General features: G+C 41.0%; 1 protein-coding gene across 6 annotated transcripts in view; it reads right to left on the bottom strand.

Moving 5' to 3' along the window:
- LOC148640985 (nectin 1b-like) overlaps positions 1-13,906 on the bottom strand; it is a 192,166-nt gene that overhangs the window by 15,176 nt on the left and 163,084 nt on the right. For 2 of the 6 annotated variants that reach the window (XM_088619471.1, XM_088619472.1), the window contains one exon: positions 7,658-7,762. The exons of 2 other annotated variants lie outside the window; for them this stretch is intronic. In XM_088619471.1, the coding sequence (XP_088475597.1) occupies positions 7,658-7,762 (105 nt within the window). Of the gene's footprint in view, positions 1-1,474; positions 1,659-7,657; positions 7,763-13,906 lie in introns of all 6 variants that reach the window. 2 more of the 6 variants (XM_088619473.1, XM_088619474.1) reach the window with 2 other exon arrangements.

Genomic DNA, 13,906 nt, shown 5'->3' with positions numbered 1-13,906 from the left:
AACACAGATGCTGATCAAAGAAAGAAAACAAACCTTTTTTAGTCAGATATTTCACATCATATTTTTACATCCACCTTTTGTTCTACAGTAAATAGAAATGATTGCCTGTTCAGGGAAAATGATGCTCAGATTTGTTTTACCAATGATGTATAATGTGTGCACTCTGGCAGCTATAGGAAAATTCCTGTGTTCCTGCAATATTGCTCAGAGCTGTTGAACACATTAAAAGTCCTTTGGGACACCTCTCCACTCTTTGAAATAACAGAAAGACGCACGAGTCGGTATCTGCAGCAGATCGCCCTCGATCACCACTGGCGGTTTTGCACCTACAGTCCAGCAGGAAAGCCACACACAGCTCACACACACATTCATGCACACGGCTGCCATGCAATTGCACACGAGGAATGCACTCAACTATCTAAGAATCAATACACAATTAAGCTCTCCACAGAGCAATAACTCGGCTATTTCTCATAAAAATCTAAACTGACATCCTTTGCCAAACACAGAATTGCCATGCACAGCTCGGGGAGAGAGGGGAGGAGGTGAGGATGGGGGTCCAGGGGAGAGGAGGGGCCTGGCATGGCTACACTCTGTAGGAGGTCACATGGTGATTTAATCTCCTGCTCGGGTAGGGCTCATTTGCATAAATACAAGGGGAAAATGAATTTGATTTAATTGAACTAGTAGCTGTGGATGTAGTTGTGAGAATAATAGCAAATGTTCTAGCAGAATTATACAAACTGGTCAACTACTTGAGCAGATCAAGGCAAGCGGTGGGGGGGACATTACGTTTCAAGCTTTTGTGCAAATGATTCAAATCTCATTGAGATGTTAAAGATCAATCAGTCACCATGGTCCTGCCCAGCACAACGAATCTAATTAGAAATACTGTAGATGGAGGTAACCTTGAATAGGTTACTACATTTTGGAATTCTGTAAAATAATTGTAAAAACTGCTTTCTCTTCAGTGGGTGGTGACTTTAAAAAAATAGGAAAGCCCCTTTGATAATTTCATTCATGCTACAGAAACAGTACTGGGGCATAAAAACAGAAAATAAAGCGGAACAGAGCCTCCAAGCTTTTCTGGAAATTCCATTTACACATATAATTACTTTGAAGTTTTGCTTTCAAATGCTTTTTTTTCTCTTAGTTATACTAAGGTATTGACTTCAACTAAAAGAAGCTATAGCATGTGCATGCATGAGTGAAGTAAAAGCGTATATAATTCACAGCTCCACACGCTGTCTAAAAGCCTAGATCCCCCAAATCAGCATGTCAAATGCTGACATGGAGAGCAGCCAAGCCTTTAGGGTCCCCCAAGGGAGGGAGGGATGCAAAAAAAGGAAGAAATAAAAATAACAATCAGGTCCACAACCAGAAAACACACAGAGATATCAGTGCAGTGAGACAGTGAGGGTGATAAAACCGGGAGGAGGCAGGAGGAGAGAAGGGAGTGCACCAGTCTGTGTACCTTGAGGCCAGAGTTTGAGGGGAAAGGCCTATAATGGCATGCGCTAGCGTAAGTTAGGCTGGATGGTTGCATACTCGACAAGGTCCCCTCCAGTGTGAATGGAGCTTCGTGGGCTGGGCGAAGAGGCCAAAGCAGAGGTGTCCAGCTCAGCATACTGGACATCATAGTCCTTGTGGCCAGAGCTCTGGAGACAAGAGAGGCAAGAGGTGTGAGTGGAGAGAGAGAGAGGAAGAATGAGACGGAGAAACAGACCTGACTCAGAAAGGCGGAGAATGAGGTGGGGAGACACAGAAAAGAAGCTGGAAGAAGACACGTCTGTGGAGAAAACCAAGGAAGACAGAAAGGCAAGGCCGAAAGGGAAGGATAAGGGGAGGGAGAGGCCAAATGGAACATGGAAACAGAAAACAGAATTGTTAAGGTGGAAGAACAGAATAAATGTAAAATGGAAGGGATGTACATTTGTAGAAGAAAAAAAGGAGAGAAACAATGGGAAATGGAAGTAGACCAAAGATTAAAACAGGAATAAGATACCCAAAAGGGAAAAAAGCAAGAATAGTCGAAACAACAAAAAAAGGAATTTGGTGTCCTTCCTCCCAGATCCCATTGCCTCTGCATGTCTTCAAGAGGCTCGATATTGTAGTGTTTACTGACTGCTGGGCTACTGAACAGTATTTGGGAACCGTAAAGCCTTGTAGGTTTTCTCTGTACTGGCCCGGCAGGCAATGAGCGCAAGGCAGGATACATCCTGGACAGGATGCCAATCTGGGCACAGACACACACACGCCAGCACCAGGGCCAATTTTCACAGAAGTCAGTTAACCTGTCAGCATGTCTTTGGGAGGGAACTCAAGCTCACATGGGGAGAACATGTAAACTCCACTCAGACAGCACCCCAGAAACTGAACCCAGGGCCCCAGCGCTGCCAGGCAGCTATGCTGACCAATGTGTCATCATCTCCTGTTCCAATATATTCTAAAGATACTGCACAGACAGCGCAACACTCATATTTTCCATTTGCATTAGGGTTCACAGCTTTGTGCACAGCTTTAGCTAAAGTAAACACACATGCGTCACTGAAGAAAATACATTCTTAGCTTCTACTGAAATCTTATTTTAGGATGATAAAACCAAAGCTACTCATCAGCTTCCAATCTGGAACTCCTCCAGTTAGACCAATAAAAATAATATCGACATATCTACATTGAACATTTTCTTTCATACTCTTTTGAACCAAAGATGATTAATTTCCAGGAATACAGATGCATCCAATTCCTTTTAAAACTAACAATATTCTACCCTATGCTTTGAATCTGGGGAGAGATTGTATCCAATTTTAGAAAGTATCATTTTAGATATGTTTCTGCTACATTTGTGGAATGAACTGTAACATAATTTACTTTATAGAAGATCTTAATTAGATAGTATTAATGAATCACTAATTAGATACTAATCAATCTTCCCGTGTTTTGTATTTTATTTTTCTGAATAGATAGCATTTGTAGGTCTAGTAATAAATCCTGAAATCTTAAGATAACAAATGAATTTGCTCAGTGTGCCCAGCAGTGTGCTTGATCTCATTTTCCAATTAGAAGGCAGAGGACGAATGAAGGGATCGGGGTTTGAATGATCCTGAGAAACCCACTTTAGACAGCAAACAAGAGATGGTACAAACCCCTCAGGAAGAAGACACGAAATTCACATTACGCAGTGTCCTAGAGGAAGCTAAGGAAACCCCCACTGATATGCCAAGTGGTTTTCTCCCTCACTCTACTCAGACACTGCATCAGGTACAGGAGCTCCTCTCCTCCACAGAAGAACTAGAGTCTTGTGTGTCAGTTACACTATTGAGACAGTAGCTCTCAATGTCAAACACATTTTCAGAGCATTAGTTTTTATTGCAGCCTGAGTCTTACTGAAAGCTGAACAGAGTAAAGAATCGATACTGATCTCTCTCTGCCAGCTTGCATGCTTAAAATAAAAAGACAAAGCAGTGATACAGTAGGTGTGGTAGAAAAGGTTCATATTTCTGAAAGAAAATCACTGGCTCTAGTTTAGAAACACTTCTGGTATTTAGGGAATGATCGATTTGAGAAGATGATTGGGATTTCTGCATTTTCCCTCCATCTTTATCTCTTCTGTAAAACTATATGTGTGTTTTGGCTCATTTTCATCACTAGTACTCGGTTTCACCCAAATAACAGTGGGCTTTTCCTTCATAGGAGCAGTGGGGAAAAAAATAACGGGCAAAGTCATTTTAGCTTCATAGCTAATTACAGCTACAATTTCCTTTCAGGCATTGACTGTTCTCTCCAGAGACTGGGTCATGGGGCTTGACGAATCTGTTTAATTAGTCTCAAGCCGCATTCCAAACAAGTCACTCAGAGCTGAGGAGCACCAATTCCAGTTGCACTTTAATGACAACTTTTAAAAACGGACAAGCTCCTTTGATGAGCTTGGCAGTCTCTACAAGACATTCATTTATTGGAAGGAGTGGGTGGTGAAAAAGAAATGATTTTTTTTTTTGGCTGCCAAAATAGCAGTTCAGTGGCAGGGTGCACAAGTGAAAGCAAAAAAGCGAAACATTTCTGGAATGACATGGTATATGTCAGAATGCCGCACAGTGAAGCACGAAGAAATGCCATGATACCGATGGAGATGAGCAACATATCCACGCAATCCAGAAAAGTAACTGAAATAGTCTGTGCAACTGTTCTAGATTCAGAGGTGACCAATGACAGTCAGTTATGGCTTCCAAAACCAGTACTGTTATTAAAAGGTAATACATTCAAACCAAAAATTATTGCATTGATTCAAGGGATGTGTTCAAGGTGTCTAGAAAATGTGATGCTCTGACTTCGATACCTGATCTGATGTTTGTTCAGTTTTAAAGCCTAGAAATCCCGACAAGAAATGACAAAACACTAAAGTGCTGAAACTGACTGCCGGCCTCACAGACCATTCCTACCCTCTGAATAGCTATGGGAGTTACAGACGGTTGTTATGTGTGATGTAAATGCGAGCAGAGAAGTTTCCTGGATGACTGAACCACCCAAGAGCTTTTCTTTCTCATCTTTGCTTGTTTATGTTTCAGTATGAAGTTCTGTCGGTTTCAAATAAATGGAGATGTTAAACTTTGCCACAGAGAATAAAATATCGTTCTTGTTATTTTTTTGCAGTGCGAATTGAAAAGAAATTTCCAGCATCAACCAATGTTTCACTGGAGAATTACAATGCTCTAACTGCAATACCAGAACTTCATTATCACCTACTGTACCATAAGAAAGTGAATTCACCATATGCTACTGTCAGTTCAACACGGGCATCAGACATTTATTTTGCCCTTATCAGGTTCATCGGTGTTATTCAAAGTTAATGTGAACCCCCCCTCCCAGTGCTGCAAAATGGCAAGAATTAATTAACAGCCATTCTCGTTACTCAAGCGTAAGCTCCTAAAGACATACCAATAATCTGAAAGGTGTTCCTTTTTAGACAGCTGGGTAACTGCTAACATTAACTATATAGTGTATACAGCACGTAAAAGGGTTCACAAAAACAATTCCATCTCCTGTAGCAGCGTGATTGGAATGGTTAATTGATATCTGTACCCATGATGCGTTGTGACCAGTTGGTCTTAACACACCCTAACCTGGAAGGGTTGGTCTTCTTAGATAGATAAGTAGTCAGTTGCCACGGCGTAGCTAATAAAATCTCAACATGTTTTACTGTACTTGCAGAAAATGAAGAAGAACATCCCAGGTATAAGGGTCTACTATAGCCTCAGGACTAAGGAGACGAGGCAATGTGACTGATATTTCAATGTTCCTGCTGCTTGTGGCTGTGGAGGCTGCTGTTGTGTGTGTCTCACATTGTGCGTCTTCTTCCACACTAATTAGCACTGTGAAATGCAAGTCAAACAACTAGGGAATCAGTTGGATTATCATCCAGAAGTAAAACCAGTCAACATCTTAACAAAGCAATTACTGCAAAGAGGCTTGCTCTGGTTATTTGTTGCAATGCACGTGCAGCTCCTGAAAAAAATTCAGGCGAGAGAAGTGGACTTGCTATTTCAACGTACTTTAGGTGGCTATTTTTTCATCCTATAGCTGTGAAACCTTTCCCTCTGACCTCTTACAGTAATTCATTAAGGTTAATTCTCAAACAGGGTTCACATTATAAAAAGACAGTCCTATTCCTGAATGTGAATCTCACTGAAAAGAGTTGTGGCACACAATCATTTGCATAAAATAACATTTTTCAGTTTTGCTTATATGTGCATCTGTATGTGCTGTGAGAGGTGCTAAGGTTTTAGTAAGTACTATTGGCTCTTCAACAGATGTGTGTTCAATCTGTAAATGTATTCGTAGTGTACATGCATTACACAGAACACAGAATTGCTTGCTTCTCCCAATATTAGAACTCTACTATCTAACCAGATCTTTGCTACAGAAGAGGGTAGCGAACTCAGTCAAGACGGAGAAATTAGCTGCTACATCAGTGTGGAGAAGTAGTGGACGCCCTTGTAATTTTGGTTCCAAAAGATTATTATAAAACGAGATAATTCTTTAATACAACATTTCATTCCCTGACCAAGTGGTTAGAGACTGGTGCCAGGGAACACAGTACTTAAAAAAGCTTTTATATATCACATGGTTCAAATGTAATCATTCACTGCATAGCTGAATGTCTGTAGTGCATACAGTATAATGTGCTTAATGTTCAATTCCTTATGTTTATGAGCTCTGTAATAAACATGGGACGTGTCTTTTAGTTTTACCTGCAAAATTAAGCATGTTTTAAACTGCTACCATAGCATTCAGTAGAGCAGAAACTGCAGCAGTGGTTTTAATAATATTGAAAATAAACACTAATAAAGCTAGTCTGTTCCTTACATGAATAACGAATACCTTCGATAAAGACTTGAGAGAATCTTGTCACACGGTGTCCTTGCAGAGATGCCAGAGGTGATGGACTAGCAGCAATAAGCTTCAGCTGAGAACTTTCCTTTATTTATCTTATTTCACTAGGTCTGTCAGTGGAGAACACATTCTCATTTCCAGTGATGAACTGGCAACCCATTTATACAAGTCAGCATTTTTCCTGGAGCCGTCTAAGGGAAGAGCTTTGCTCAAGGATATAGGAGCAGTGTTCCCACAATCTTCCTACAGTATCTACAACTTCGTGCTGCTGCCTCTTTAACACTCTTACTAACCCCCACCACTGTCGACGAGCACTTTCAGTTGTCAAATGCAAACTTTCATCAAAAGATCTATGGATTGCACGTTTTTAATACAACAGCAGTGGCTTACAAATGCTGCATACATATACAGTATATCATCTAACAAGCCTTCATATACATAACACCCCAATTTAAACAGGAAATCAGAGGCACTACATATTACACTACTGTTTGATTAAGCATTTCTAAGGCTCATGTGATAAAAACTGAAGCACTTGTTGGCATTGGTAACACTTTTATTTTGTTTTGCCAGGTGACGGTGCAATCGGTATGTGTTAAGGGTTGTGTAACGACATGTGATTGCATTGGGATTACAGAGTAAGTTGGCACAAGGACAGGAGGATCAGGGGGCATTGTGAGTACAAATGCACAACCGAGTTTTGAAATGAGATGGGGGTGAGATAGAGGTGGTGATGCAGTCAATGGTGTAAGAGAGAGCCTCACTAGAACAATGGTTTGCAATTCTCTACTATGCCCTTTCCCTTAACCTCATAGTGCTGGAATCCCAGCTATCACTTAGAAAGTCCCTGAAAAACTTTGTACTCCTCTGTGCAAGAAGATTTCAGAAATCTAGAAATACCACACTTTCTGTACTTATATAAAACAGCTAATTATTAGCTATGATAAGCAAAATGAACCTTTTCCACACCCACACATAAACCCTAGGGCATTTTTCTTAAATTTATCAGTGAAAGAAAGAGGTCAACTAAGAGTTTTCTTTGCTTTCGCAGTGCAAAGTTCAAGGTATAAGTAATGCATGCTGACATCAGTTCCTTCTCTTTGCATTTGGTTATATCGTATAAAAATGATTTTTCTTCCTTTTGTATTTCTCAGTGGAGACTGCAGAATGGCTCTTACGAGTCAATGAAGGCCTGCTGGCTCCCTGTGAGCCAGCCTGCCTGGGAAGAAGTGGGGAGGAGCTCCTGTCTGTGGGCGGTACTACTCACCGACTTGTCTGAGTAGAGGGTGGACTCAGAGGGCGCCATGTCGTAATAAGGAGGCTGGAGAGGAAGCTTCTGCATTTCCTCCTCAGGTTTGTCCAGATGAACGACCTATGGAGACACCAGAGCCCGCGATTGGTGAAGGGGCGCTTTAGAGCTTGGCACTGAGACAACGAGATTCCCAGCCTCTCACTCTCTCCCCCGGGCCCACTGCCCAGAGACGGTACGAGAGTCTGCTGGCCCTCCCCCGACAGGCCAGGCTCTTCCGCTGCAGAGATCCTTGGAGAGGTGGGCTTGCTTTCTGAGGGGAACTTGCAACACTGCAATAAGGACTCAGACTTGATTAGTTTCAGGTAGATTATGCAGGGAAACTAATTTTCCGAAGAGAGACCTCACAGGAGTCCCTTGTGCACTGATTCACTGCTGAAATGCTTCAGATCATCAGATTAGAAATGATTTGCAAGGTAATTGCCACCTAAAGTAGTGCAGTGCTAGGTGACAAAAACAGTGAGAAAAAGAGTGAGAAAAATAAGCATTTTTATGTTTATTTTTTGAGAAGCATGGCATGCAAAATATAAAGCATCCAGAATGTACTGTATCTTTGTCATCTAAATGGTAAAAGGTGCATTGTGCACCTTTTACTCCATCGGGTAAGCCAGTTGAGAATGAACTTGCTTTTTCAATGTTGACCTGGAGACCCATTTATAGAGCAGGGCATTTACTAGAGCCATCTGAGTAAAGCACCTTGCTCAAGGGTGCAGGCCGCATCAACACCCTGGATATGAACCCACAACCCTCCAGTTGAGAGCCTTAGCCATCACTCCCTATCTCCGCTTATCTGCGTGATTGATTGTAGAAAACTTTACTCTCACCTTCAGTGGAGTGGATTAGCAGGGACAATTTATAATAATTCCTGTGGACTCCATGCAATAATCAAGTAGTGTTAGCATGACTGCACTGAACTGCTACGACAGCCATGGAGTGGACATGAATAGAAGGAAGTCGTACAGTACATTGATCATTGCTCTGGAAAAAGCCTCCTGTTTTTTGCCTCATGATGTATTGTGATAAGGTCTTGCATGCGATGCATCCCAAATATCTTGGGTGGTAAAGGCGCTCACCTTAGTCTGAGCACTGTGAACACAGGTCTGAGCCTGCTGGGCCATGTTGCTGGCCAGCGGTGACCAGGATTCCTGGAGTGGGCGCACACAAGGGCAGGCTGGGATTAGTCGGCCCCCTGCAGCCTCCGCCTTTATAGTAAGGCAGTGCTGTTGGCAGTGGCAAGGCAGTGCACCTCTCCTCCGACCAGCACCGAACCTCCAGGACAGCTGTGTGCTGCCTGAGGCATGTAAAAAGACTGGGAGGGTGGAACGTAGGTGGAGTGGAAGAGCCCGCACTTTCTCACTCTCCCCCGTGTGCGGTCCCGGGGTTCATAGCTGTGAGCCGAGATTTGAAAATCACACAACTGGCTGGGCAAACTCAAATAATTGGTAATTGTCCATTTTTTCAAAAGTCTATCATGCTTCCACAAAGCATATCGATTGTCAACTGCAGCTGTCAACTGCTACAGAAATGTGTAAAGAGCTTTGTAGTATTGATGTGAAGAGCACCGTACCAGATAAAATTATTGACCGATTGCTTGAAATCCAGTTGTGAATTGTGGTCAAGTGGAGAACAGCTTACTATTTTTTCATATTGTTCTTTATTCTATGATTTTTAGGCATGTTTTTACCCATGGGCCATCTCATCTGATCCACAGGAGCTCGCCAGTCAAAGTCTGCTCCTCCCACAAGGCCTTCAATTTCATTCTCTTGTGCTACCTGGCCCAGCCAAAATCAATGAATGAATGCTATTTGTGTTAGGGATCTTACTGAAGGCTGTGCAGGGCATTGCTGATAACACGCAGGATGCATGCAGCAAATTGATGCCTTGAGACACTTTAAAGTGCCGCTGCTATAAAGCAGAAGCTTTTCATTTTACGGATTAATTCCAGGAAATATGATGAAACCAGAGAAGATTTTTTTTAAGTGAGTAAAAAAAGGCTATTTCACCCTTGAATGCAGGGCAGCAGAGTTTGGCTGGAGGAATGTTTAAATGGCTAGATGTGACTCAATTGAAACTTTTAAATGTGGGCTAATCCATCAGTGTGGCGAATAGAGATTTTTAAAAAAAAAATATGAATCCATGACAGGTCATATCTTATTTCAAAGGGATAACTTTTCATACTATAGAGAATTCTTTTTTCCAGAAATGCCTTTAGATCCCATAAAAACATCTGTTCAATTGACAACGGTCTACAGGGCACATTTTTAAAGAGACAGGGCAAGTCTCCTGGAACTTTTCTCATTTTGTTTTTATTTTAAATGAACTGTCCTACTGTATATGCAGGGGCCAAAAGTTACCATCAGTCTGCAATCTTTTTTAACTGTTTACAATTCCACAGGCTACAGATCTGAGGACCAAGAGTCATTAATACTCCAACTCCACACATTTCATAGGCCATGAAATTAGCTTCACAGAAGGCTCCCTAAAGGCTGCCAACAAGCCTGACTTGTCCTTTCTGTTCATTGCATATACCTCACATTAATGCATGGTTTGTAAACTTTAAAGGGACTTTTCGTTAGATGAGCTGTCAAGCATCCTTAAGGACTGTTTTTCTTTTTTTATTCTCCATGATCTGTCGCTGTTGTGCATTCATCATAGACCCTTGATGGTTTCTCGAGCCACTTGTCTGAACATGGTTTTGTCCAGCAGCTGTTGATCTTTGTTCAGTAAGTCCCTAGGAGAGCTCTTTCCACATGCTTGTACAACGTACTCAGACAAGGCTCACAGTGCGTTAAGACAGAACCAGGAGGTGGGAATGAAAAGAAAGTAAAACAATGGCACAGTCTGATGGAAATGAGATGAGAACATGCAAACTTACCATATTTTCGCCTCCGACAAGAAGACATTCCTTTTGTTTGGCCTACATCGAGGGCCCATGTGAAATTACCCCTTGCTGGGGAGGTAGGGTGTGTGCTGTAATTCCACATGAGTTTCAATGTGTCTGACTGACTACCACAAAATAACCAACACTTTTTAACATGCTGCAGTTACAGAAAACACAACTCTTGGGGCTCTGGAAGTAAGAAAAGATTCAAAGTTTGAATGACTAGAAAGGGAATCATCTGGCTCCAGACAATCCTTTGTGGTTTTAGGCCACAAGTGTAGACATCTAGGCAGAGGTAATCAGTTGGGTCACTTGACAAGCAGGTACAGTACAGAGGAAAAAGGGGGGAAAGGGAGGAGATGGAAAAAGGTTCCACGTTTTCCAGAATTTCAAATCACTGCCATTCCAGCACTTTTCCTCGCTGCTGCATTCCAAAGCAGTCCAAACCAGATCCATGGCAAGATGCTCCAATATCCTGTACACAGGCACTCCATTCTCCTAAATCAGACTAAGCAGTAAAGCCCCACCACGCACATCTCAGACTTAACTGCCTGCCTCTCTCTTTCTCCCCAGCCTAATCAGCAACATAATGCTTCACTTTACATCCCTTCGCAGCAATAATTTTCACTTTAACCAGCCATTCATCCTCAGCTTTCGAGCAATGCCTTACAGCTTGGGAAACAATCAATCACTTTCTTTTTCCTCCTCACAGGCTGAAAAACAGTACAGTCAAATAGAAGCAAATAAGCATGCACCTTTCTAAAATAAACACAAGTGGCTCATTTTCTTAGGCCACAGAGACTGGCATTCGTATTCTGGCACAAACAGAGTCAAAATCTGAGAGGCAAAAGCATTCTTATTCAGGATAAACAGGGTTTGGTATTTACTGTCCCTGCATGCCATTTCTACACGAAGAGTCAACCTCATTGTTCAAACAAGGCACTGGGGAACTATCAAAAATACTCTTATGAACGTATGGCCTAAAAGGTTTTGGGATGCACTCTAATGAATCTTTTTAGGGACCCCACTTACCTCAAGGACAATACATACTGTAACACATGACTTACTTTATAGTTGTTTTACGCAGTCAAATTAAAACAGTAACCTGTTTCCAGTCAAATGGCATACTGTTTATACCAGTTACAGCCAACATCCTAACTGGCAACAAGTAAGTTATCTGGGTGACAAGCAAATTAAAATACTGAATACAGAAATTCCACATCCAGTTCCACTGTAGTACAGCATTCCAATTCATCTCCATAATTTAAACGCATGCAGCACATTCTGTGAATTTTTTAGTATTAGTAGTATTTTTTTAGCATATTCCCTCAGCCCAGGTCCAACAAAGATAGGACTAATAATAACAGTGAAAGTTTTTTTAGATTATCCATGCTCCTAACATGCACACATAGGGTTTTATTAGTATAGTTCCATGTCAAGGCAAATACAAACATTCCACAGCCAACATGGTACTGATCTTGCAAACTTTGGTAAAACCACACCTCAGATGCGACAAAGAATGGCTTATCCATATTTATATTGTTACAACTGGAGATGCAATGTAATGATTTTCATGCAGGACTGAGTAACCAGCAGGCAAGCTTGTAGTTCATCAAACACGTCAGGTGACGGTTTTGTTTTACTGCTCCATCTGAGAAAGCCAGTGAAACTCTTCACATCAACAAAAGCATGCACACATGAACAATGACACTGCATTAAAGAGCAAGCATTCCCCATCATCACCAACACTGTTAACTCCCCCATTATAGTAGATGGGACTGAAATGATGATCAAAATCTGATCTCAGTAGCTGCTTTTACATCAGGATAACTTTTCCTACATATAAATACACCAACCAACACATTTTTACAAGTAAAGCACGCTGTAGTGGTGCCTGTTGTGACTTGGCATAAATTGCACAGTTTTCTTGGCTGAATCCTTTGGGTTTTTAGGTCTGCGCTCTCCCTAGGTCAGGGGTTAACAACCTTACAATGAAAATGATTTTTGTGATACAGTATTTTCATCAAAGACCAAAGCATTGTGGGAACTGTAGTAGATATGTGAACATCATATTAAAATAAACAAAACATTTGGTGAATATACTGTAATGATGTTTTCAGAATGATGACAAAATGAATAATATATCAGTAAACAAGATTTGAGATTTTCTACTTACCGATGCTGTTAATGCGGCGTTATTTCAAGAGTTCTGCAGTGTTTCGGTAAATATTTTGTGGATTTCACGTTCAGGCAAAACTCATTATTGTTTAGTGAATTCCCAGTTTGCTTTTCATGATGTTCACGTTTGGAAACACTTGTTCACAAAAGTATGTTGATCTAAAGATTGACAAAGGCCCATAAATTACCTAAATTCTGACTGTCAGTGCCAGTGAAACAATTCCCTTACTTTCAAACACTCATTCATTTCAGACCATTTGTCTTGTATTACCAGGGTGTATTTCTAAATTTCCAGATTCTCCCAGCTATACTGTATGCCCGGTCCTCTTGAGTTCTGGAATTAAAATAAGCAAATTCAAGCTCAAACTGTACTCAAACAACTCCAGTTAATGTTGAAAAATGTGTGAAAAGGTGGTCAGGTACTAGGTACATTTTAACAAAAATGACAAAATTATCTTTTATTCCTGTCAATTTAAAAATTGTTCATTAAATGCAACCTGAATCTTGAGCATTGCTTCTGCAAGGACCACAGTCATTGGTATGTTTACTTGACTCCAGTATTAGGAGATGTACAGTACCAATGCATTCTATGTAATGGGAATGCAATGTTTCCCTACCAAATCAATTCCTTATTCAAAGATCTAAAAGACAAGGACCAATGGTTCCTTTTCTGTATAGTTTATATGAGGTGTTTTAATGAGAAGCAACATTTACAGTACAAGGAAATACAATTTCTGTATCTATACAGTAGATGATCCATACGTTATGCATATTCAGAGCACTTCTCTCGCAGAAAAGCTTTAACTTTCTTGAGATGAGCCACAACACCCAGTCTGTTGATATGTATGAGATCATATTGTTGGTTAAAGATGTTTTACAGATGCTCAGACTAATGCCCTTTGCCATTATTTTATCGTTGATATGTACAAAACAAACCATCACTTCACAACCCTGTAGCCTAAAATGTTATGATACTGTGCTTCACACTTTTTTGAAACACAGAAACGAAACCATAGTGTGCACCCTTCACTTTGAGCTCAGACTCCTTTAGTTGAAATCGGGATGTCCCTGTCCGTGTCATTTCCTTATAAGTAAGCATTCTGAGACAGCAAAAGGAATATATGCTCCCCTAGTTTTTACTCTGAGTG

The sequence above is a fragment of the Lepisosteus platostomus genome, chromosome 25 (genome assembly GCF_059453375.1).
Source record: "Lepisosteus platostomus isolate fLepPlt1 chromosome 25, fLepPlt1.hap1, whole genome shotgun sequence".
NCBI lineage: Eukaryota > Metazoa > Chordata > Actinopteri > Semionotiformes > Lepisosteidae > Lepisosteus > Lepisosteus platostomus.
The sequence above is the reverse complement of the archived record's forward strand: the minus strand, read 5'-3'. Positions and strand labels throughout refer to the sequence as shown.